We start from the raw sequence: 24,043 nt of genomic DNA on the forward strand, positions 1-24,043 counted from the left end.
GTCTGGGATTAAAACTGTTTAATAAATGCCATAGATAAACATATAAACACAGTACATACATGATAGATAGCATGTGGGCAGCATTGATAGCTGACACAACACAACATTTGTAACGACACGCGTTGTTAGTGTTACGATGTCCGACTGTTTGTGTGGCCGAGAATGCGTCAAGGACGGTTGGTGAGAGAGTAGCATTAGTTATAGCAAATGGGTAAAAAAAAGTCAAAGTTGTGAAGTTGAAAGTGGGTTGTGTGTGTGTATATATATATATATATATATATATATATATATATATATATATATATATATATATATATATATATATATATATATATATATATATATATATATATATATATATATATATATATATATATATATGTTACCATTTAGTTTATGTGGACCAAATCATTTAGGGCTGTTTATAATCTGATCACAATTTGTCCGGCAACATAGAAGTGACTGATTTATTAATGTATTGTAGCGTCTGTGTAGACCAGGGGTCCCCCAAGCTTTTTTACTCTTTTACACATGCACACATATATGTATATTTATATGTATAAATACATGTATAGGAGGTGTATGTATACACTAAATGGTAACAGGAGTCTTCAAAACTATCCAAGCAAACTGTATCAGATTATAATTGAAGGTGCTTTGTTGACTCTTGAATGTTGGCAAGCAGATGAAGGTAATTTTCTGTCTGAAGTTAAGATCTGACAATGTTATCAAGTATTAGACGTGGAAACAAAAGAGGCACTTGTGTATCAAAATGTGCAATAAATACAATGTGAAATTTGTATACATCTTAAAATAAATCTTATCACGAAGTTGACATTCTAGAGAATTATTGATTGCCTCACAAATATTTTAGGGGGACCTAATGATGATTTTAATCAACATTTAAAACAGTTCTTTGTGGTCTAGATAATATCTATTGGATATGCTTTGGTATGAATTTTGCTCCACATCCATAACATGTTTTTTGAGTATGTCTGCAAGATGTTCAGTTGTGGAGGTGTTCCCAGGTTTTGCAAATGAAACCACGCCCCACCCTCTCCAAAAGTATCATTACTAGGGATGTTCTGATCTAGGTGTTATGCTGACGGTTCTAATACCAACCACCCATGAGTGAGATCGACCGATCACATGTATAAACTGTACATTTTCATTTGTATTTATGGTAAGTGCTGTTGACAATTTAACATTATCACACTACTTAAAATACTTCCTTATTTTATTACAAACAATTGTTTGCTCAAAACCAAGTCAAGAGTACACAATAACTAAACAAAAGCAGAAAAACACTATCTACTATTCGTTTTAGGCCTTTGGGGTTTGCCCTCAAAGTCATACTGTGTCAAGGGGAATCATTCCTGGAGTTTGTAAACATTAACAAAAACAAGATTTTTCAAAAATGAAAATATCGATCTGATCACCCTGTATTCATCATATACCTATACTACCCTTAGTACCGACACCACCACTTTATGGATCAATCCGATCCCCCTCTAATGTGTTGTGTACTGATGTTCCAATGCTGACCCACCAACAGTTGTTGTTAGATGATCCTCTCTCTCTAAACTTGTATCTACTTGTTAATTTCCTGTTAATAACTGCTTACTTTCTGCCTTTAACGTGGTTAAACTTTACAAAGCAGTTTTTTATTGGTGTGGTTTTAAGCTACATGTTAATAATTAAGCGAAGAGAAAGCCTGCGCCTGGCTTTCTCTCTGTGTGGAACATGTTTAGCCTCGTCCTCCAGTGCTAACAAAACTTAAGATACACTAAGAAATTCAGTTCATCTGCTGAAATGGAGGTAATTATTATTAACTTGGGGGAGCAGCTCCGCATTGTTTATGGAGACAAATAATTAGCTGCTAACCGCTTGTCAGCCAGAGAGAATCAGTGTATGTGATCGGCATTAAAACACATAAATTGGCAATGGCGGATCACGTCGTTTTTCAAAGAAATCGTTCGGTCGATCGGCACATCCCTAATCATAATTTATCTTTTGCAATGCACATCAGTGTTATTATGCTCATGCCGAGAGTAGATGAAAATAATATGATATTGTACCTTATTTTATGTTTCCTCAAACTCAGCTGGCCTCATACTGGACAAAGCTCCTCCCCTTTTGGCTTGACTTAATGTCCAAGTAAGTACGTCCATCTCACAAAATAGCCAGACTGCAAAACACTGCTGGTCGAGGCATCCAAAACTGCGTGCAAATTCACTGCAAAAAGCATCAACCTTTTGATTTGACGCTTTGACATGGTTTAACACAAGTATCCAACAGTGTAACAACATTTATAAGGCAAGAAAGAAAAAAATAATCATAGGTCCCCTCTAAATTGTGTCTAAAATGTCTGAATGCCACAAAAAAGTGGCTTTACAAGGATTTATGGCGTACTTATTTTGAATTGTGTCAGTTATCATATAAATCTGCAAAGAGTGATCACATAACAGTCTTTCTATGAATCCGCTACATTGCGTGAGTATGCACATGGAATTGTGCCAGTTCCTAACCAAAACGGGACACGTGCTACGCCTGGGCAAAATTCAGTGCATTCACACTAGCCAAACATACCGTGCTTCAAGTGTTAAGTGGGCCCATTTACAGTGTGATTGGCCTCGTGTCAGTTCGCCTTAAGATGTGAAATATTTTCATTTCAATGAAACACCTTTTTGTCAAAGATTGAATACATTTTTTAAGCTTTAGAGTGTGGTCCTTGGTTCATAAGATAAAAAGTGTTCCTCTTGCTGCGTGTGTCTTCCTTCAGTCTACATTCCTGTACCTGGTGAAGAGGTTGTACAGGACACGCAGGGTTGACTTAAGGTCACAGTTCACTATGTCTGCAAAGAAAAAAAACAATTGTGAATGACAACAAAAGGTTCAATAGATCATGGTCTCTGTGCTGAAGTACGCAGATGTCCAATAATCACTGAGCCCAGTTTTTGGTCAACCTGCAACATCTTGCTAAATAGTCGACTGACTACAAACCCCGTTTCCATATGAGTTGGAAAAATGTGTTAGATGTAAATATAAACGGAATACAATGATTTGCAAATTATTTTCAACCCATATTCAGTTGAATGCACTACAAAGACAAGATATTGGATGTTCAAACTCATAAACTTTATTTTTTTTTGCAAATAATAATTAACTTTGAATTTCATGGCTGCAACACGTGCCAAAGTAGTTGGGAAAGGGCATGTTCACCACTGTGTTACATGGCCTTTCCTTTTAACAACACTCAGTAAACGTTTGGGAACTGAGGAGACACATTTTTTAAGCTTCTCATGTGGAATTCTTTCCCATTCTTGCTTGATGTACAGCTTAAGTTGTTCAACAGTCCGGGGGTCTCCGTTGTGGTATTTTAGGCTTCATAATGCGCCACACATTTTCAATGGGAGACAGGTCTGGACTACAGGCAGGCCAGTCTAGTACCCGCACTCTTTTACTATGAAGCCACATTGATGTAACACGTGACTTGGCATTGTCTTGCTGAAATAAGCAGGGGCCTCCATGGTAACGTTGCTTGGATGGCAACATATGTTGCTTCAAAACCTGTATGTACCTTTCAGCATTAACGGCGCCTTCACAGATGTGTAAGTTACCCATGTCTTGGGCACTAATACACCCCCATACCATCACAGATGCTGGCTTTTACACTTTGCGCCTATAACAATCCGGATGGTTCTTTTCCTCTTTGGTCCGGAGGACACGACGTCCACAGTTTCCAAAAAAACAATTTGAAATGTGGACTCATCAGACCACAGAACACTTTTCCACTTTGTATCAGTCCATCTTAGATGAGCTCAGGCCCAGCGAATCCGACGTCGTTTCTGGGTGTTGTTGATAAACGGTTTTCGCCTTGCATAGGAGAGTTTTAACTTGCACTTACAGAGGTAGCGACCAACTTTAGTTACTGATAGTAGGTTTCTGAAGTGTTCCTGAGCCCATGTGGTGATATCCTTTACACACTGATGTCGTTTGTTGATGCAGTACAGCCTGAGGGATCGAAGGTCACGGGCTTAGCTGCTTACGTGCAGTGATTTCTCCAGATTCTCTGAACCCTTTGATGATATTATGGACCGTAGATGGTGAAATCCCTAAATTCCTTGCAATAGCTGGTTGAGAAAGGTTTTTCTTAAACTGTTCAACAATTTGGTCACGCATTTGTTGACAAAGTGGTGACCCTCGCCCCATCCTTGTTTGTGATTGACTGAGCATTTCATGGAATCTACTTTTATACCCAATCATGGCACCCACCTGTTCCCAATTTGCCTGTTCACCTGTGGGATGTTCCAAATAAGTGTTTGATGAGCATTCCTCAACTTTATCAGTATTTATTGCCACCTTTCCCAACTTCTTTGTCATGTGTTGCTGGCATCAAATTCTAAAGTTAATGATTATTTGCAAAACATTTTTTTTTATCAGTTTGAACATCAAATTTGTTGTCTTTGTAGCATATTCAACTGAATATGGGTTGAAAATGATTTGCAAATACTTGTATTCCGTTTATATTTACATCTAACACAATTTCCCAACTCATATGGAAACAGGGTTTGTATCTTAATCATTTCCAGCTGATTAACTGTACTTGCACAGTGGAAACAGGTGAGCTATTAAGCAGGCACAATAAATAAATAAAAACAAAAAAACAGAAGCTAATAAAGTGTAATTCACAGAAATATGTATTTCACTTTAAAAAAAATACACAAACAATAAACCATTTCTTTGTTACATGGAAAACAAAGATAACCGCCTTTTCTAATGCTGCGATTCTAATTGTAACATTGTCCTACCCTCTGGCCTTGGCTTTGGTCGCTCCAGGCCTCCATCCTGCATGAGCTCGAAGGAGAAGGATACATTATGAACCTGGGGAGAGAGCAAGCTGGTTATTGCGATGCCTCATTGCAATAAAATAAACGTGTATCCCTGATCTGTGCCACATAGAACATTATAACTAAATCGCACAATACGGTGCACTCGTCGTGGATTTCTATTTAATTTACAACAGCCCACTTGTTTGCAAAAATAGCACATCTCTGACCTCAAACACTACTTATGCTTTTGCAGTCGCACAAACACACAACTTCCTCATTCATCATTCCAGTAAATGTCAGCGGCACAATTCAAAAAGCACCCTCCTACAGGACAGCAGTACAGTTGTTTGAGCTCAAGTAGTATTGTAAAATATAGTAAAGTAGTTCACTACTCAACGTTTATTTTTAGTTAATTTTTTTTCAGGAAACTGGCAGTGAGGCTGCCTAAAAATATATCATCAACACAAATCTATCCACAGATCCGTTTTCTACCACTTACCCCAGTATGTGTGTGTGTATGTAATTATACATACACACATATACATATATAATTATACATACACACATATAAATATATAAATATATATATATATATATATATATATATATATATATATATATATATATATATATATATATATACACACACATACATATTTATACACATATACACATTCTGTGTGTATAAGTATATATAAGTGCTCTAAAACTTGCTGGTAGACGGCTGCGTTGACCCTGGATCTCAGGAAACAGAGTGGACCGACACCAGCAGATGACATGGCACCCCAAACCATCACTGATGGTGGAAACTTTACACTAGACTTCAGGCAACGTGGATCCTGTGCCTCTCCTGTCTTCCTCCAGACTCTGGGACCTCGATTTCCAAAGGAAATGCAAAATTTGCTTTCGTCAGAAAACATGACTTTGGACCACTCAGCAGCAGTCCAGCTCTTTTTTCCAGGGTCAACGCAGCCGTCTACCAGCAAGTTTTAGAGCACTTCATGCTTCCTGCTGCTGACCTGCTCTATGGAGATGGAGATTTCAAGTTCCAACAGGACTTGGCGCCTGCACACAGCGCAAAATCTACCCGCGCCTGGTTTACGGACCATGGTATTTCTGTTCTAAATTGGCCCGCCAACTCCCCTGACCTTAGCCCCATAGAAAATCTGTGGGGTATTGTGAAAAGGAAGATGCAGAATGCCAGACCCAAAAACGCAGAAGAGTTGAAGGCCACTATCAGAGCAACCTGGGCTCTCATAACACCTGAGCAGTGCCAGAAACTCATCGACTCCATGCCACGCCGCATTAACGCAGTAATTGAGGCAAAAGGAGCTCCAACCAAGTATTGAGTATTGTACATGCTCATATTTTTCATTTTCATACTTTTCAGTTGGCCAACATTTCTAAAAATCCCTTTTTTGTATTAGCCTTAAGTAATATTCTAATTTTGTGACACACGGAATTTTGGATTTTCATTTGTTGCCACTTCAAATCATCAAAATTAAATGAAATAAACATTTGAATGCATCAGTCTGTGTGCAATGAATAAATATAATGTACAAGTTACACCTTTTGAATGCAATTACTGAAATAAATCAAGTTTTTCAAAATATTCTAATTTACTGGCTTTTACCTGTATATACACACATCTACATCTGCTATATGATTTGCCCGAGAAGCTGGGCAGGACATTATAAAAAAAAAAAAAAATATATATATATATATATATATATATATATATATATATATATATATATATATATACACACACACACACACACACACACACATACACTGAAAAAAATATAAACGCAACACGGGATTTTGCTCCCATTTTTCATGAGTTGAACTAATAGCTCTAAGTGTTTTACTATATACACAAAATACCTATTCCTCTTAAATATTGTTTACATATCTGTCTAAATCTGTGTTGGTGAGAATTTCTTCTTTGCCAAGATAATCCATCCCACCTCACAGGTGTGGCATATCAAGATGCTGATTAAACTGATTAAGCTGATTATTGCACATGTGTGCCTTAGGCTGCGCAACAAATACAAAAATAAAACATTTACATAAATGTAAATTGCCCTTAAAATGTACAACATTTCTGTATAAATTAAACAAAAGAGCATATACAGTAACTACCAAACAGACATTACCAAACGATCTAGGTTTTGGTTACGTATGCTTTTGAAAACCTTAATGAGAGTGAAAGGACAGAAATAGCTCAAAGATGTTTCATTACCATTGTGCTGGTGTGTTTGTGTGTGGCCATCTAGTGCAGTAAAACAAGATTAGCCACGTTAAAACGAGCAGGTGCAGGGGGGTATGAACACAGACACACAAAACTGAGCCTCTAAGCCATCACTCCAGTGTTTCCCTGCGTAGAAGAGATTACAGATGCAATGGGGCTCATGCCTGTTCTTCCAGGCCAGGAGTGTGTGTGTGTGTGTGCCTGAGTGTGTGTGTGTGTGTGCCTGTGCCTGTGCCTGTGTGTGTGTGTTCGTGTTTACACCGAGTTGTACACGTTGTATCAGGGATGGCCATTATGCTCCACAGCTTGGCAGGGTTGGCTGGCCAAGACCCAAACAAAAGGCTACTGTGGTGTCTCTGTAGATTGCCTGTTCAGAATACTGTGCAACTAGAGAGGCCAATGAAGAGGAGAGATGGGCTCTGGGGTAAACAGATGGCATTCGTCAAGCATTGGAGGGCACACTCCTGGCCATGCCTGCATGATGCTCCTCAGAAAATAGAGTACAGACATGAAATGTGTTCCTTAAACTATGCCATCCTTGTCAAACACAAAGGAGAGATTGGTTGGGAATACACTTTACACATAGGTGCTCTAACTCCCGGCTTAATGCTTTGGTGATTGTTACTTTTTATATTTCCTTTTCAGGCACATGACATTGTTCACAATTGGTCAGCTTTGGACACAAGAATGTAAACAGGAAGAATTTTAGAGTCGGTAGTGAAATAATGCTAATAAACCCAAAGCAGGACAATTAGACTTAGACTTCCTTTTATTTACAATATTTACATTCTTGAAATATTTCACTCTGTATAGTAATGACCAAATTGTGTTTCCGCTTGTCATTAGGTTGTGATGATCGGTCAACCAAATTTGTAATAAAAAATCACTGTTCTGATTGCCTCAGACTGGTTGAATTGGTCCGCACATCAGATCGAAAACTGTATTCACAAACTTCACACTAAACAAACTGTAAAAACTCGGAATATGCTTAACAAAAAACATTGTGCGTATGTCCAGACTTGAGGTTTTGTGTTATTGTTTTTTTTATTATGTTTATGGTATAATAATTTAGCAACTTGCCAATGGCTAGCTTATATTACAATAAGTGGTTTAAAAGAATATAAGTATTTTACTCAATGTCTACATTTTTCCGAATTTTTTATCCTATTGGTTACAAATTGTCCAATATGAAAAAAAAAATGGTTGGCCCGAATACAATTGCTTGCCTTCATGGCGGTCACTCATGGCTGTTTTGTGCACAAACACAAGACGTACAGGAGAAGCGAAAACTCAAACTTCAGTCATGGCATGTGATGTTGCCATTATATAAACACGTGAAAATGTAAGTTTGCTAACGCTATATACTACTTCTAAAGCAACCTAGAGGCCAAGTTATTATGTAAAAAGGAGAAGTATTGTACACTGTTAATAGTAACTTATCATATATGTGCCACAAAATACTGTAATTGTATATAGTAAAAGTTATTTAAAAAGTATGTACGTTTTGGTTTCACCTTTTCCTGTGTGTGTGTGTGTGTGTGTGTGTGTGTGTGTGTGTGTGTGTGTGTGTGTGTGTGTGTGTGTGTGTGTGTGTGTGTGTGTGTGTAAGTCACGAAGGGTGTGGCTTGCATGCTCAGAGCAGGAAAAATGAGGGGTATAATGCTTACAACACTTTGGAAAGTTAGGGACTTCTAGTAACAGTCATTTTAACCTCTTTAAAAAAAAGGAACAAAATTACCACTTACCTTTTGGTCAAAATTTTCAGGTGTGAGAAAAAAGTTGTAGAGTGGCACAAAGTATCCCTCCAGCAGCCCCATTAGCAACACCAGATAAACACCATCTGCAAACTGAGAAACAACATAGCTGATTGGTGGCATGGTCATAAACTGTAGTTAGAAATGATGTGTGTACTTAAAAAAACAAAAACAAACAAGCCTTGACTTAATATACAACCCTTGGCAAAAAATATGAAATCACCAGTCCTGGAGGGTGTTCATTCAGTTGTTTGATTTCGTAGAAAAACAAAACAGACATGACATAAAACTGCCGTCACTTTCTGGCTTTAGGGAAAACTAAAAATCAAGAAAAACATTTGTGGCAGTCAATAACAGTTACAATTTTTGATAAAGCAGAGTAAACAAAATGTGGAATCACTCAATTCTGAGGAAAACAATCATGGAATTATGTAAAACAAACAAACAAAAAATACTGCAACACACCACTAGTAATTTGTTGCACCACCTCTGGCTTTTATAACACCCTGCAGGCATAAACTTAATGAGTGACAAACAGTACTCTTCATCAATCTTGCTCCAACTTTCTCTGATTGCTGTAGTCAGATCAGCTTTGCAGGTTGGAGTCGTGTCATGAACCATTTTTTTGAATTTCCACCACAGATTTGTAATTGTTTTGAGATCCAAGAAAGTTTTTGAAGGTTTTTCTCTATGGCAAGATGCATTATGATCTTGTAAAATTATGTCATCATCTCCAGACATTCTTTTGATTGATGGAATAAGGAAAGTGTCCAAAATGTCAATGTTAACTTGGGCATTCATATAAGATGTATTGCCAGCCATATCCCCAGTTCCATTACCTGATATGCTTCCCCATCATCAATAACTGTGGAAATTGCAAATTTTCTTCAGGCAGTTGTCTTCATAAATCTAAGTGGAACAGCACTCAACAAAAGTTACAGCATCCTCACATTGCCCAATGCAGATTTGCGATTCATCATTGAATATGACTTTCATTCAGAGTCCACTATTGCTTTTTCTTAGCACGTTGTAACCTTGTTGTTTTCTGTTTAGGTGCTAATGACGGCTTTAGTTCAGATTTTTTTCTGTATTTAAATCCCATTTCCTTTGACAGTTTAACAGTTCAGTCACAAACGGTGACTCCATTTTCTGCCCATGTGCTCTTCATTGTTTTGCTCTGCATTTTTGGTTTTCAAGACATATTGCTTTAAGTTTTCTGTTTTGACGCTTCGATGTTTTCTTTGGTCTACCAATATCCTCGCCTTTTACAAAACTTCCCATGTTGTTTGTACTTGGTCCAGATTTTAGACACAGCTGACTGTAAACAATCAACATATTTGCATGATGATTTTCCTTCTTGAAGAAGTTTGATAATCCTCTCTTTTGTTTTAATTGACATCAGTCGAGTTGGAGCCATGATTCATGTCAATCCACAACAGAGCAACAGCTCTCCCGGGTGTGAACACACTTTTTTAACGGTAGACACATGAACAGATTTAATCTGATGCAGGTGTTAGCTTTATAAAGTAAAAAATGCAGAGTTAGTCAATATTTTTTTCCCTTAGAATGAAACTGTTACTAAATATCACATTTTATATTCCTGATTTATTTTAGTGTTTCTTAAAGCTAGAAAGTTGCCATTTGAAATGACTACAGGTGTGTGTCATGTCTATTTTTTTTTTTGTGCAACATTGAATGAACATCCTCCAAGTCTGGTGAGTCCATATTTTTTCCCCAGATGTTGTATAAGGAAACATGGTTGACAAAGCCAAGAGAGATCCTGCTAAGGTAGACTCCAAAGGTGATCATTGGTGCCCAATGGTGTTGTTGGATTATATAAAGGCTGGCTTTTCTTTCATAATGTCTCAATTTCTAATAGCTAGTGGTATTTATTCATAACCATGACTGTCTCATACCTGTGTTTCCAGTTCCGACACCTCTAGGTTGAGCTTGTTCAGGTGTTTGTTTACAAACGTGATCAGTGTCTGATAAAACAGAAAGTGGGTAATCGGTAAGTACAAAAAAACAAAAACAAAAACATACCCAGTTCATGGTCATAAACCATCAAAACACAGAATTCTGTGTTTTGTACCATTATTGTGTAGTTATTTATCAATTGATAAATAACTACACAATAATGGTACAAAACACAGTGTAACAGCCATGAGAGAGTTGCTCAACAATTGTGAATACTAAAACAAATGTACGGTTTTACAGAGAGTAGTCGCAAAAGCACAAATGATAAAAAAAAAAAAGTTGTTGATACATATGGTGACTTTAAGATTGAAATAATTGCGCGGAGTGATTTCTCGCTGACCCGTACCTTTGACCTCTGATTTGCTCTCCCTACTCCCCTTACACTAACCCAGTCAATGTTAGCTTTATTCAGAAAAAGGCTTTTCGCAAGCCCAGTGTGAGACTGTCTCTCACAGTTCAGGATGCTCTGTTTTGAAGAGCTTTGTGATGATGAGCATGTATTTCATGCAAAGTGGTGAATTTAGATAAGATATTGGAAAATATATTTTAAAATTGTTAAATCAATATGCATATATATTTTATTGTGGCTAGATTTGACCTATTATTTAGGCATATTACTCACCAATGTTAAAATAAATACATCTATTTTCTATACCGCTTGTTATCCTTATAATTACGCCTATCGAAGCTGACTTTAGGGAAGAATGGAGAGTACACCAATTAACCTAACATGTATGTTTTGGGGCTGTAAATAAATATTATAGCCAATCCATGAGTTGTTTTATTAGCAGAAATTTACAAATGCAAACAATTAAGGGAATGAATGTCCTATACATTTTGGGCCATAAACAATAGAACGTTCCAAGGTGAAACTTTTATACAACGAACATCTTATTTCTTAAGTGTTTTTTAAAACAAGAAAATTGAGTTCCAACTGCTTTAATGTCCGGGCGTTAGCGTTAGTTAGCTTGGCTTGCTATAGTAGCCCATGTTACCCACTCCCCTCTAGGAATCAGTAACTCATGCCAGACAGTATTGAAAACGAGGGTATCAGCAAGCAATCCTGTGATTGTGGTCAAGAGCTAATTGAATTTCTGTTATCCTCAGGGTTCCATTTTTATCACAATCGACTTTTAGGCTTTACTAATAGTTTTCTATATTTGTTTTACATATTCTTCTGATATACATACAGTACATACTCAAAGCAACACAATACAGACTTTTATCTACCATTAAGTGTAACGTATACTTATCAAATACAGAGGACATTCTCTTTGGAATAAACTACCACCAGATTTGCAATTTGCAACAGCATTTGAATAATAAAAAAAACAATTACAATGCTGAAAATGTTTGTAGTATATGATATGTATTGCATTTGATTTGACTATTCTTGCTACTGTGATAATTGTGATGTGTTGGGGAAGGTGGCTTTACAAGAACTGTCTTCTTAACCTTTCCCGCACGTGTTTTTTTTTTTTTTGTGTGTGTGTAAATATATTCATAAAATATAAATACAATACAAGATCTGTGAACAGGATGGGTCAAAATAGTCCAAAACTCTGATAGCAAAATGTAGAGCTCAGACAGTAAACATCTGTTCCCTAAAAATTCAGAAATTAACCTGACTATTGTAGGGCCAAACCAAATCTTGTTTCTAAAAAATCCCTGAAAAGAGGAACGTTGTACAAAAAAAATTGTTATAATAAAAACGAATGACATTCATGACCATGAAGTATTTAATGGGGAACTGCACTTTTTTAAATGTTGCCTAGCATTCACAATCCCTATGTGGGACCAGCACGTTTTTATTTTTTAATGCATTTTAAATCGTAAATAAACATTAGAAAATGTCAGCTGACAATGGTGCCAGTGGAAGTCGCTCTATTCCGCCGATTCAGTGCTTTAAAAAAACATACAAAATCCACCAACGTTTTATTTACATACATACATACAGTCATGGTCAAAAGTTTACATACTCTTGTAAAGAACAATGTCATGGCTGTCTTGAGTTTCCAATACTTTCTACAACTCTTATTTTTTTGTAATAGAGTGACTGGAGCACATACTTGTTGGTCACAAAAAACATTCATGAAGTTTGGTTCTTTTATGAATTTATTATGGGTCTATTGAAAATGTAGACCCATATCTGCTGGGTCAAAAGTATACATACAGCAATGTTAATATTTGGTTACATGTCCCTTGGCAAATTTCACTGCAAAAAGGCGCTTTTGGTAGCCATCCACAAGCTTCTGGCAAGCTTCTGGTTGATTTTTGGACTACTCCTCTTGACAAAATTGGTGCAGTTCAGCTAAATTTGTTGGTTTTCTGACATGGACTTGTTTCTTCAGCATTGTCCACACGTTTAAGTCAGGACTTTGCTAAGGCCCTTCTAAAACCTTCATTCTAGCCTGATTTAGCCATTCCTTTACCACTTTTGACGTGTGTCTGGGGTCATTGTCCTGTTGGAACACCCAATTGCGCCCAAGACCCAACCTCCGGGCTGATGATTTTAGGTTGTCCTGAAGAATTTGGAGGTAAACCTCCTTTTTCATTGTCTTATTTACTCTCTGTAAAGCACAAGTTCCATTGGCAGCAAAACAGGCCTAGAGCATAATACTACCACTACCATACTTGACGGTAGGCTTGGTGTTCCTTGGAAAAGGCCTCACCTTTTCTCCTCTAAACATATTGCTGGGTATTGTGGCCAAACAGCTAAATGTTTGTTTAATCTGACATCCCATGGACAAAGATAAGACCTTCTGGAGGAAAGATCCTCATATATGCCATATTTTACGAATTAGAATGCATAAAAAAGAAAACCATATTTGTTCTTGTCTTACATAGGGATTGTGAATGACTGGCAAAATTCCAAAAAAAAAGGTGCAGTTTCCCTTTAAACTGTATTATAGCAGAAGTTGCTGATGAATTTGCGATGTCACTGAATAGTCTTATTACCTTTTTGACAACATTCAGTTTATCTGGAGCGTGGTCGAACAGGGTGTCGAAAGCATCGCGTTCTGTGGCAAAACATGGAACACATGATTAACACCACTTGAATAAAAGTGTTTGGTAATCTGCTACTCATAGCAACATACCATGTCTTCCGGAGAAAGCCCTGAGAAAAGGACAAACAATTTAAAAGGGAGAAGGGAAAAAAAAGAGAAAGAAAAGATGTCTCAGATGTGTCAAATTTGAAAAAAAATTCTGAGGTTATTTCATCTTATTCACAATTTCACACTTGAATCCCCACAGAAATCATGAGATAATGAAAGACAAGTGCTTCCAATTCAATCACAGAGGAATGTGGAGAATGGTGGGATTAGAAATTATTCAACAATAGACGTAGCTATGGCATCATGATTAGAGAAGCACAGGTACATCTCGGGTATTCAAATAACCTGGGCATCATCAGTGAGAGGTCCCCGGTGACGACGTATTATAACACAATAATCTCAACAGCAGAACAGTACTGCTGGGTATTGATACAATGAGTGAATATACGCTGTTTCGTATGGAAACAGAAGACCTCTTGCCTATTAATACAATGTTAACCCTTTGTAGGACATTATTGTTGGGATTGCCCTCCCACAGTCAGGTGGTATTGAAGAACAACTGCAGGTCACTGAAGAGAAGGTGTCATAATGGGGCAGGTCAGTTACTGCTGGCAGAAGGTTAGTTGAATTTTCAGTCAGCTGCTATAAAACCACTGGATACTGTGCAATTGAAGAATGTAACATACCAAAATAATACAATAACAAATTAAATCCAAGTTTGCTTGGATGCTAATTTTAGTATCAGACCAGACCTGGTCCTGAATGTAGAGTATGGGTGTCTGACTCATTTTAGGTCAGGGGCCGCCTGGAGGAAAATCTATTCCCACGTGGGCTGGACTGGTAAAATCATGGCATAATAACTTCAAAACACAACTACGACAACTTCAGATTGTTTTCTTTGTTTTACTTTGGTCTAAAATAGAACAAATACATTCTGAAAATGTACATATCACAAATATTCCTCTTGACAAAACAATTCAAGTTAGTTGAACATCGAGGAAAACTGCAGTTGCAAAAACACAATGGCGAAGATAATAAACTTAGATTACGTTTCAGTGTATCTACAAAGCCATCAGACTTAAAGTCACAGCCTATCTGGGATTGAACAAAAAACAACATAGATAAAAAATAAATACAAACTATTCTATAGTATCAAATACCTAATTTGTCATTTCCACACATTAATCCTGTGCTAACTCAACAAACTATACTAACTGAGATAGAAAATATTCAAGAGGGTGAGTTACTCCCTGCTTTGCAGGCATCACTGTGTATTAATAGAAAAATACAATCTGTGCAATGCATGAAGAACTTCAACAAACCAAACATATAAACTTAAGAGGCTGACAGTATTGCAGTAAATCACACACTTCACTTTCTTTAAATTTGCCCAGAGGACAACAATTTTCACAGAACTATATCAATGTGCAGTGTCTCATGCAGCATTTTAAGTGGGGTTACTAAATGTTTATTTTACTCCTCGAAAACTGGTTCCCAGTGTATCAATACCTTTAAATCACTTGCCACTTTTTCAAACAATTTCCTTAACGGTTCCTCCGGCTGAGGACGACCTCATCACGTAATGTGCGTAGTGACGTCAGACAGCAACATTGCGGCGCCCGGGTGGAAGAGATTTGAAGTTTGCCGACATCTTACACGAAAAGATTGCAACAGCACTACTTGTAATAATTCCAAGTTTGCTAGTTCATCAAGAGAAGGACATACGAGCAATATTTTTGAAACATTTGAACATACGGCATGAAATAACTGAACCAAGGCAGCAGCAGTCATCTGACGTACATACAGCATGTACTAATACCGCCTACTACAGACCTGGGCATTCTGCGGCCCGCGGGCCGCATCCGGCCCTTTGTACGTCCCTGTCCGGCCCGCGTGAGGCCAATTATAAATTACAAAATAAATTTTAAAAAGTATCTATGTCGAGTGTGCAATATAACGTTTGTTTTGAAAATCGTTATTTGTATTACTTCCGTGTGGACGTATGTGTGTGCGTGATTGTGAGTGAATGTGAACAGCTGCAATTACAAATTACAAAATAAAGTTGAAAAAACATCTATGTCGTACGCGCAATACAACTGTGCTACTTTTATTTTGAAAAGTATTATTTATGGGCGTGTGTCCGTGTGTAACCTGCGAGTGAAGGTGCACATGCAGCGACAAGTGATGCACGGTTTACACCCGAGACGCTAAAAAGAGAAAAGTTGATGAAGAATGACGTGTTTCCAACAAGACATGGACTGCAAAGCAACGTTCCCTCTAAGGTGCGTGCCTGCGCAATTGCGCACTGCTCAAGCGTCTGCTGCTCGCAGCAAATATATGCCGCGCACCAAATCAAATCCCATCTGAATTCTAAACAAAATAAACATATTTATTCTATGTAATTTTGCAATGCAACTTTGAGTGACAGTGACAACAAGCGGCCCTAACGGTGTTTGTCAACACCGTTCATTTATTGTAACGTCTATCGAGATGCTTCGAGGACAGGAATTATATCGATCACTTTATTGAGCAAAACTGTTTATATTCGGACATAACCACACCAAAAACATGAGTAAAACACTTCTATCTCGAAAAACTAGTCATTTTCTGCCGTACAAACCAGGCCAAAACCAACTTGTCATCTGTCACCAACACGCATAGCACTAAACCACTGGTGCGTTTATGACCACACAAAAAGTCAGACAACTCAAACACCACACAAAGTTACACTATGACTCCTCAGTCATATGTGTGCTTATTTTACTGTCATTTATTATTAATGTTAATTTATTTATATTAGTCATGGAATGCTGTTACACACACTATGTTGAAGTATTACTATTATTATTAATTATTATTATTATTATTATTATTATTTATCTTACGGTATACATCAAAAATAATATTGAGCAAAATTTAATTGAAATATTGTCGATGTGGCCCTCCAGCAGTGCTCGGGTTGCTCATGCGGCCCCCGGTAAAAATTAATTGCCCACCCCTGGCCTACTATGTTAGCGCTATTACCTGTTCAATTGAAATGAATGTCTTCTCAATCAGATGAGCAGGAGGAGACACATTCTGGTGGGCAGTAATGGCTCCAGTTCACATCTGCCGCTAGCTTTCACCGCGGCAGGGAAGAGTGCAACTCGACCAGGAAGGACAAATGTCACCGAGCAGTGACTCAGTTTGTGGTCAAAAACTTGCAACGATTTGCCACGTAGATGCTTCTTCAGTAGGTGAATGTTCAATTGTAGTCGGAGAAAAGTTGCATGTTTTCCTACAGCAACATTTTCACTCAGTCAATATATTATACAGGTACAACTCATGAAATTAGAATATCTTGTACAAGTCCATTCATGTTAGCATCTCAACTTCAAATGTGAAACTATGTGATATAAAGTCATTACATGCAAAGTGAGATATGTCAAGCCTTTATTTGTTATCATTTTGATTATCATTATTTAGAGTTTTTGAAAATCTCACATTTTCTGAGATTTTTAATTCAAGGTTTTCATAAACTGTAAGCCACAAACATCAACATGATTTCAAAAAAAGGCTTGACATATCTTTTGTTGCATGTTATGAGCCTGTGTCATTGTTTCACCTTGTAAATCTAAAGAAACCTTTGCACGGTATATTGCATGGTGTATTTCCTAGGTAGATGACAAAGATTCTTAAAAGTTTTTAAAATATTACTAAATTTTATATTCTTGTATAATTTCCAGATGTTTTATTTTGTTAAATTCTACAGAAATTTACTTTAAGAGTATTTCTATGCCATGTCAGTGGCCTAGTGGTTAGAGTGTCCGCCCTGAGATCGGTAGGTTGGAGTTCAAATCCCAGCCGAGTCATACCAAAGACTATAAAAATGGGACCCATAACCTCCCTGCTTGGCACTCAGCAACAAAGGGTTGGAGTTGGGGGTTAAATCACCAAAATGATTCCCGGGCGCGGCGCCGCTGCTGCCCACTGCTCCCCAAGGGGATGGGACAAAAGCAGAGGACAAATTTCACCACATCTAGTGTGTGTGTGACAATCATTGGTACTTTAATCTTTAATCTTTAATGTTCTTCTTCAGACCTCACTATTGGCTTTGTAAGGTCATGTTAGCTTTAAACTAAACAAAAGTGATGCTAATTATTTTTTCCAGATGAAAATCGGTATGAGAACCGATAAAGAACCGAATCGTTAAGCAGAATTGAAAGTGGAACCGGAACCGGGAAAAATCTTATCAATTCATATTACTAATCTTGAAACCTGGCATCTTTTAGCTTTCCCAATTGCATCAATATCAGGTGTCACATCTTGAGTGGCAGACAATTTCAGGATATTTTGTAAGTGCTTGTGCGTGAGCCTTGAGCGTAACTTTGTTTTTATTAATGCTCATGAGAGAAAAAACTTGCTCAAAAATATATGTGGTTCCAAACATGCACAACACTTATGTAGCAAGGGCTGTCAAGTTGGGGTAACCTGGCAAGAGATTCTGATAAAATGTGTCTAAGCCACGGCAAATGTTCCCTTCAAATCTGAATCACACTGCAAGTCTATTATTTCAAGTATCAAGACCTCTGGATGTGGTAAAATTAACAGTTTGGACGATCACCCTAATGACGTTATCCATCTTTAATGACTTGCAGCACAATGACTACTAATGTACACTACCGTTCAAAAGTTTGGGGTAACCCAAACAATGTTGTGGAATAGCCTTAATTTCTAAGAACAAGAATAGACTGTCGAGTTTCAGATGAAAGTTCTCTTTTTCTGGCCATTTTGAGCGTTTAATTGACCCCACAAATGTGATGCTCCAGAAACTCAATCTGCTCCAAGGAAGGTCAGTTTTGTAGCTTCTGTAACGAGCTAAACTGTTTTCAGATGTGTGAACATGATTGCACAAGGGTTTTCTAATCATCAATTAGCCTTCTGAGCCAATGAGCAAACACATTGTACCATTAGAACACTGGAGTGATAGTTTCTGGAAATGGGCCTCTATACACCTATGTAGATATTGCACCAAAAACCAGACATTTGCAGCTAGAATAGTCATTTACCACATTAGCAATGTATAGAGTGTATTTCTTTAAAGTTAAGACTAGTTTAAAGTTATCTTCATTGAAAAGTACAGTGCTTTTCCTTCAAAAATAAGGACATTTCAATGTGACCCCAAACTTTTGAATGGTAGTGTAAGTACAGTTAAAAGTCCAAAAAGCATGTCCTCCATTTGCAGTTTGCACTCTCTCTGAACATTGTCGCAAACACCTTCTTTTTTTCTGACCATTGAGTGCGCACCATCTGTAGGCAGACTGACAGCGTGGGACCAGTCCACGCCGACAAGAGGGGTGAAAATATCAACTGCTGTAGTGGTATCTGTCATTGGCACCAACTATACGAACTCCTTGGTGACGGTCAAAGTGTCATCAACTCCACAGATGAATATTGGCCAATTGTGCAACGTCTGTTATGTCCATGCTTTCATCAATTGAAACTGAAAACGGAATCAATGTCTTTACTATGTGCTTCAACTGGTCAAATCCAAATCCCCAGACAGATCAGAAATCCTGTCTGCAACTGTATTTCTTGTCAGGCTTATATTTGCAAAAGCCTGGCGCTTTTCAGGGCACACAATCTCCGCAGCCTTCATCAAGCATGTGTTCACAAATTCACCCTCACTAAATGGTTTTGAAGCCACTGCAATTGTATTAGCGATAAGGAAGCTAGTTTTCACTGCACCGTCACGGATTTCTCAGCTATGATTAAAAAAAACCTGCTGTTTCTTCAGAACCACCACTCATTCACCGTCTCTCTTATCCTTGCAAGTTGTTGTATTTGTTGAAATAAAGAGTCTCATAATGGCGACGAAGGTTATATTCTTTCAGCACCGAAACAAAATGGGAACACATCAAACACACAGCTTTCCCATGGTGAATAAATAGGAGGCTGACAATTTTTCTTGGAACACTCTGCGTCCACTTTTCTCTTTGTTAACAGAGACATTTTGCGGCAATGAGGGTGCCAGAGAACGATGTGTTCGGTGTTGGGTCGAGGGGGAGGAGCCACAGCCATGCTTTACAGTGTATTTCCTGCCTGGCATACTTGCTCAGTCTGGGTATAAACAGTTTGCTTGTCAAACAATCGCAATTACGACACCTAGTGGACACATTTAGTAAAAAAGTTTCTTTCACAAAGAAAATCCAGCCCATGTTTATATTAACAAACCCATCACGCGGGCAGTATGTTTGACATCCCTGCTGTAGAGGATGCTGGGTCTCAGGAGGAAATTACTTAATTGGACAAGGTTACCGGGGTGCACATACTGTACTTTCAAGTGTAAAAATTAGGCAAATGAGAAAACTTACTCTGTGTTGCCAGTGATTTCTTCTTGAATTTGTCTGGATTGGAGAATGCCCTCTCTTTTCTGAAAGCCGAAAAAGAAAGATGGGTTTTACTACTCTACAAATGAAATTAACCAACAATTCAAGAACATGGAGGAATGTTATAAAGACGAACAAAAGACGATTTGCAAGTACATAACGGCACATATCGTTATTCACCTGGACAACGACTACTTGAATGGAAACATGGTCTGGCAGTCTGATGGGTGCTCTGAAGTGTTGTGACAACGCTACCAGCAGGTGCAGGATTGCAACTATGCTCTTTGCATGTACCGCTTGATGACGGGAAAGAAAAAAACATTACGTATTATCAATGACACCCACAGTTTACATGTCCGACAAAACCACTAGTAATACGGTCAAAAGAGCTAAACATGTACAGCAGGTCTATCCAAATGGCGGCCCGCAGTACTCCCGTCACCCCGCAGGGAGCAAAAGCAAAGCAATGTGTCATGTGTCACAATGAAGCAGCAGTGGGGTGAGTAGAAAAAGATGGCACTATCGACCTGGAAAAAAATCTGAATAAATTGCGAAAATCTGGCTTTTAACAGCGAATGGACAACAAAGTATGAATGTATTGAAATTGATGATTTTGTGGTGTCTTTTGTGCTCATGGTCATGTTGTTTTTTGGCTGTTTAAGTCTGGCAATCATGTAGTGCTAACTTTGACCAGTAGAGGGCGATAAAGCCACAACTTAGGTTTAGTTGTGTTGAGCTACACCATACTTGCCAACCCTCCCGGATTTTTCGGGAGACTCCCGAAATTCAGCGCCTCTCCCGAAAACCTCCCGGAAGATATTTTCTCCCGAAAATCTCCCGGAATTCAGCCGGAGCTGGAGGACACGCACCCCCCAGCTCCATGCGGACCTGAGTCCAGTGTGCGCACACAAGGAGACGAAGCAGAAGAACGAGGAAGTTACAGCCATGGCGACGCCGTCGACGAGCAAGATAAAGAAATACGCTTGCAAGTTCCAAAATGATTGGAAACAATAATTTCAGTTCATCCAGGACAGTTCGAAGGGGAAGGGGTATGTTGCCTGTACATTTTGTAGAACAGACTTCTCCATTGAACACGGTGGTCGAACGGATATACTCAGTCATGAATGGTCAGCGAAGCACAAAGCGTCCGCAGCGCAGCACTGGTCCCAGCCCAGTATTATGGGCCACCTCGCTAAATGGAGACCCGATAGTGTAACTTATGCAGAGACAAAGATGGCTATGCTGATAACTGGAAGCAACATCACGTTCTCATTTGCGGATGTTTTCAACAAATCCGTGAAGGATATGTTCCTGGATTCAAAGATCGCTCGCCAGTACGCAAATGGGAGAACAAAGGCTACTCAAATAGTGAAAGGTAAGTGTTTTGTTTTTTTTAGTAACCAGCAAACACAGTACAGTTAGTAGAACAACTGTGTTTTCATTACTGTGTATTTGATAGGTGCCATTGCCCCGGAATTGTATTGCATTGTACTTTCAAGTACAACAATGAGTAGATGAGTGTTATATGTGTAAATAAATTAACACTGAAATTCAAGTATTTCTTTTATTTATATATATAATAAAATAAATATATATATATATATATATATATATATATATATATATATATATATATATATATATAGCTAGAATTCACTGAAAGTCAAGTATTTCATACATATATATATATATATATATATATATATATATATATATATATATATATATATATATATATATATATATATATATATATATATATATATATATATATATATATGAAATATATATGAAATACTCGAGTTGGTGAATTCTAGCTGTAAATATACTCCTCCCCTCTTAACCACGCCCCCGTTCCCCACCCCTGACCACGCCCCCCACCCCCCACCTCCCGAAATCAGAGGTCTCAAGGTTGGCAAGTATGAGCTACACACTTTTGCAATGCTTGCTGTGGATGTTTAATTTCTATATGCATAAACATCCGTAGTTTATAGTGTGAATGTATGTACTAAACATTGTATTTTATTTATTTAAAATACACAATAGAGATTATTTATGTAAAATATACAATGGACGTTATGCTTTTGTAATGTTTATTTCATGTTTATAATTTCAGTCTTACAAACCTAAATAAAGGAAGAAGTGTGAAGAAATAAAACTTAGGACAAAAAATAATTTTAAAAGAAGGAACATTAATCATCAACAAAACTTCTGGCTCTTCTATTTCTTCATGCTGTTAACAATCTGTCTAGCTGCACACGCTGGAAACAAGTAGTTAGAGCAGAAAAAATCATTTATTGACAGTGCAGTGTGAAAGCCAATGTGTTTACTTTGTAATTAAGTAAATGCAGTCTCAAAGGAAGATAACCCGCGGAGGAACTTTCTGATGAAACATTCACATTTCGATGTCCACCCCCGCCTGAAACTGCGGCCCTCTTCATTATGTAGTTCAATAGCCCTGATGTACAGTATTTGTCTATACTTATGTATCCAACACCTAGCTTTACACGAGGTATTTGCTAGATCAAGTGATATACAGTATAAACAGAACATTCCGTGTCAGATTTGAATAACTAAATCTACAATGTCTAAAATTTACTAACAGGTATTCCAACAAATGTTATTGCTGTTATGTGGGTTTTTCCATCAACCAAAAATAGTTTCCACTCACAATCCAAAACGATTAATTGGAGACACTAACTTGTCCTGATGTGTGCATATTAATACAAGTTTTTATTTGTCTGTTAGAATGTGATTGATTGGTGACCAGTTCAGGGTATATTTTGCCCATTGTCCAAAGTCATCTACGATAGGCTCCAGCTCAATTGTGACCTTTAATAGGAAAAAATGGGCAAACATAAGTTTAATTTCCTTGTTTAGATATCTAATTAACTTTGAATCTAATTGAAACACGTGTCAGTCACAGACTCCTCTCACTAAGGAAATTAGATTCGAAAAACCCTACATTGGCATACAAGCTCTGATTTCTGCAATGATCTCTAGGGCCTGTAGTTCATATAAGAATGTGATACATTATTACAAAGTAATAAATGACTATCAATGTAACAATAAACAGTATTAATGATAACCACGGTAAAACTACCGACAATTAGTATTACCCTTTTAAAGTAAAATTACAGAAGAACCGTGATTGATAACAGCACTTTGATACACACACTGAAGGACTGGCGCTAGCTTAAATGCTAACATGAATACAAGAGACATTAACATCTTTCAAAGGAAGAAATGACATACCCCAATCTAAACTTACATAAACACATTAGTCTGAGTAACTAAGATATGCAATCTTGCAGGTCATAATATGCAGCTAAACTGACTGATACATAATGTGAGCAGCAGAGGTCCTCAATAATGATTTCCAGGTAAACCTAATGATGAAGACATACTAGCTATATGTAAATGCATTCAGTGGTGGGAAGAAATAAATAATGGAGCATGAGCCCGTTGTTCACAAGACTAAGTGTCATCATTTATAGATGAACAACACATGGTACCAGTAGTGGGGGAAAAAACTTTTCACTCTGCATCAGTTTGATTAAAAGAAAACATTGAGACATTGAGGCCACCATAGGGAGCAAAGCTGGCTGGTAATGGGGACAGCAATGGCGATTATTCAGTCAGTAATTTGAACTCTACATGGCTGCGGTGGGATTGAACTCAAGATCTGACGCCAGGAAAATAGCGCTGTTTCTTAGAGTAGCTGGACCCCAAGCCATCGAAGTCTTCGTCATGTTTGAATTCGAGGTAGCCAATGACAGACGAAAGTATAACGAAGTGATCG

At 37.7% G+C, this 24,043-nt stretch overlaps 1 protein-coding gene across 1 annotated transcript in view; it reads right to left on the bottom strand.

Moving 5' to 3' along the window:
- Positions 1-386: 386 nt before the first annotated feature.
- Positions 387-24,043, bottom strand: part of parvaa (parvin, alpha a) — a 36,593-nt gene continuing 12,936 nt past the window's right edge. The window contains exons 6-13 of the mRNA XM_062035241.1: positions 20,422-20,537; positions 20,227-20,285; positions 13,916-13,935; positions 13,776-13,837; positions 10,757-10,825; positions 8,832-8,933; positions 4,812-4,884; positions 387-2,855 (exon numbers count right to left, since the gene is read on the bottom strand). Coding sequence (XP_061891225.1) covers positions 2,779-2,855; positions 4,812-4,884; positions 8,832-8,933; positions 10,757-10,825; positions 13,776-13,837; positions 13,916-13,935; positions 20,227-20,285; positions 20,422-20,537 — 578 coding nt within the window. The 3' untranslated portion in view covers positions 387-2,778. The remainder of the gene's footprint in view (positions 2,856-4,811; positions 4,885-8,831; positions 8,934-10,756; positions 10,826-13,775; positions 13,838-13,915; positions 13,936-20,226; positions 20,286-20,421; positions 20,538-24,043) is intronic.

Source organism: Entelurus aequoreus, linkage group LG24, assembly GCF_033978785.1.
Source record: "Entelurus aequoreus isolate RoL-2023_Sb linkage group LG24, RoL_Eaeq_v1.1, whole genome shotgun sequence".
In the NCBI taxonomy this organism is placed as follows: domain Eukaryota; kingdom Metazoa; phylum Chordata; class Actinopteri; order Syngnathiformes; family Syngnathidae; genus Entelurus; species Entelurus aequoreus.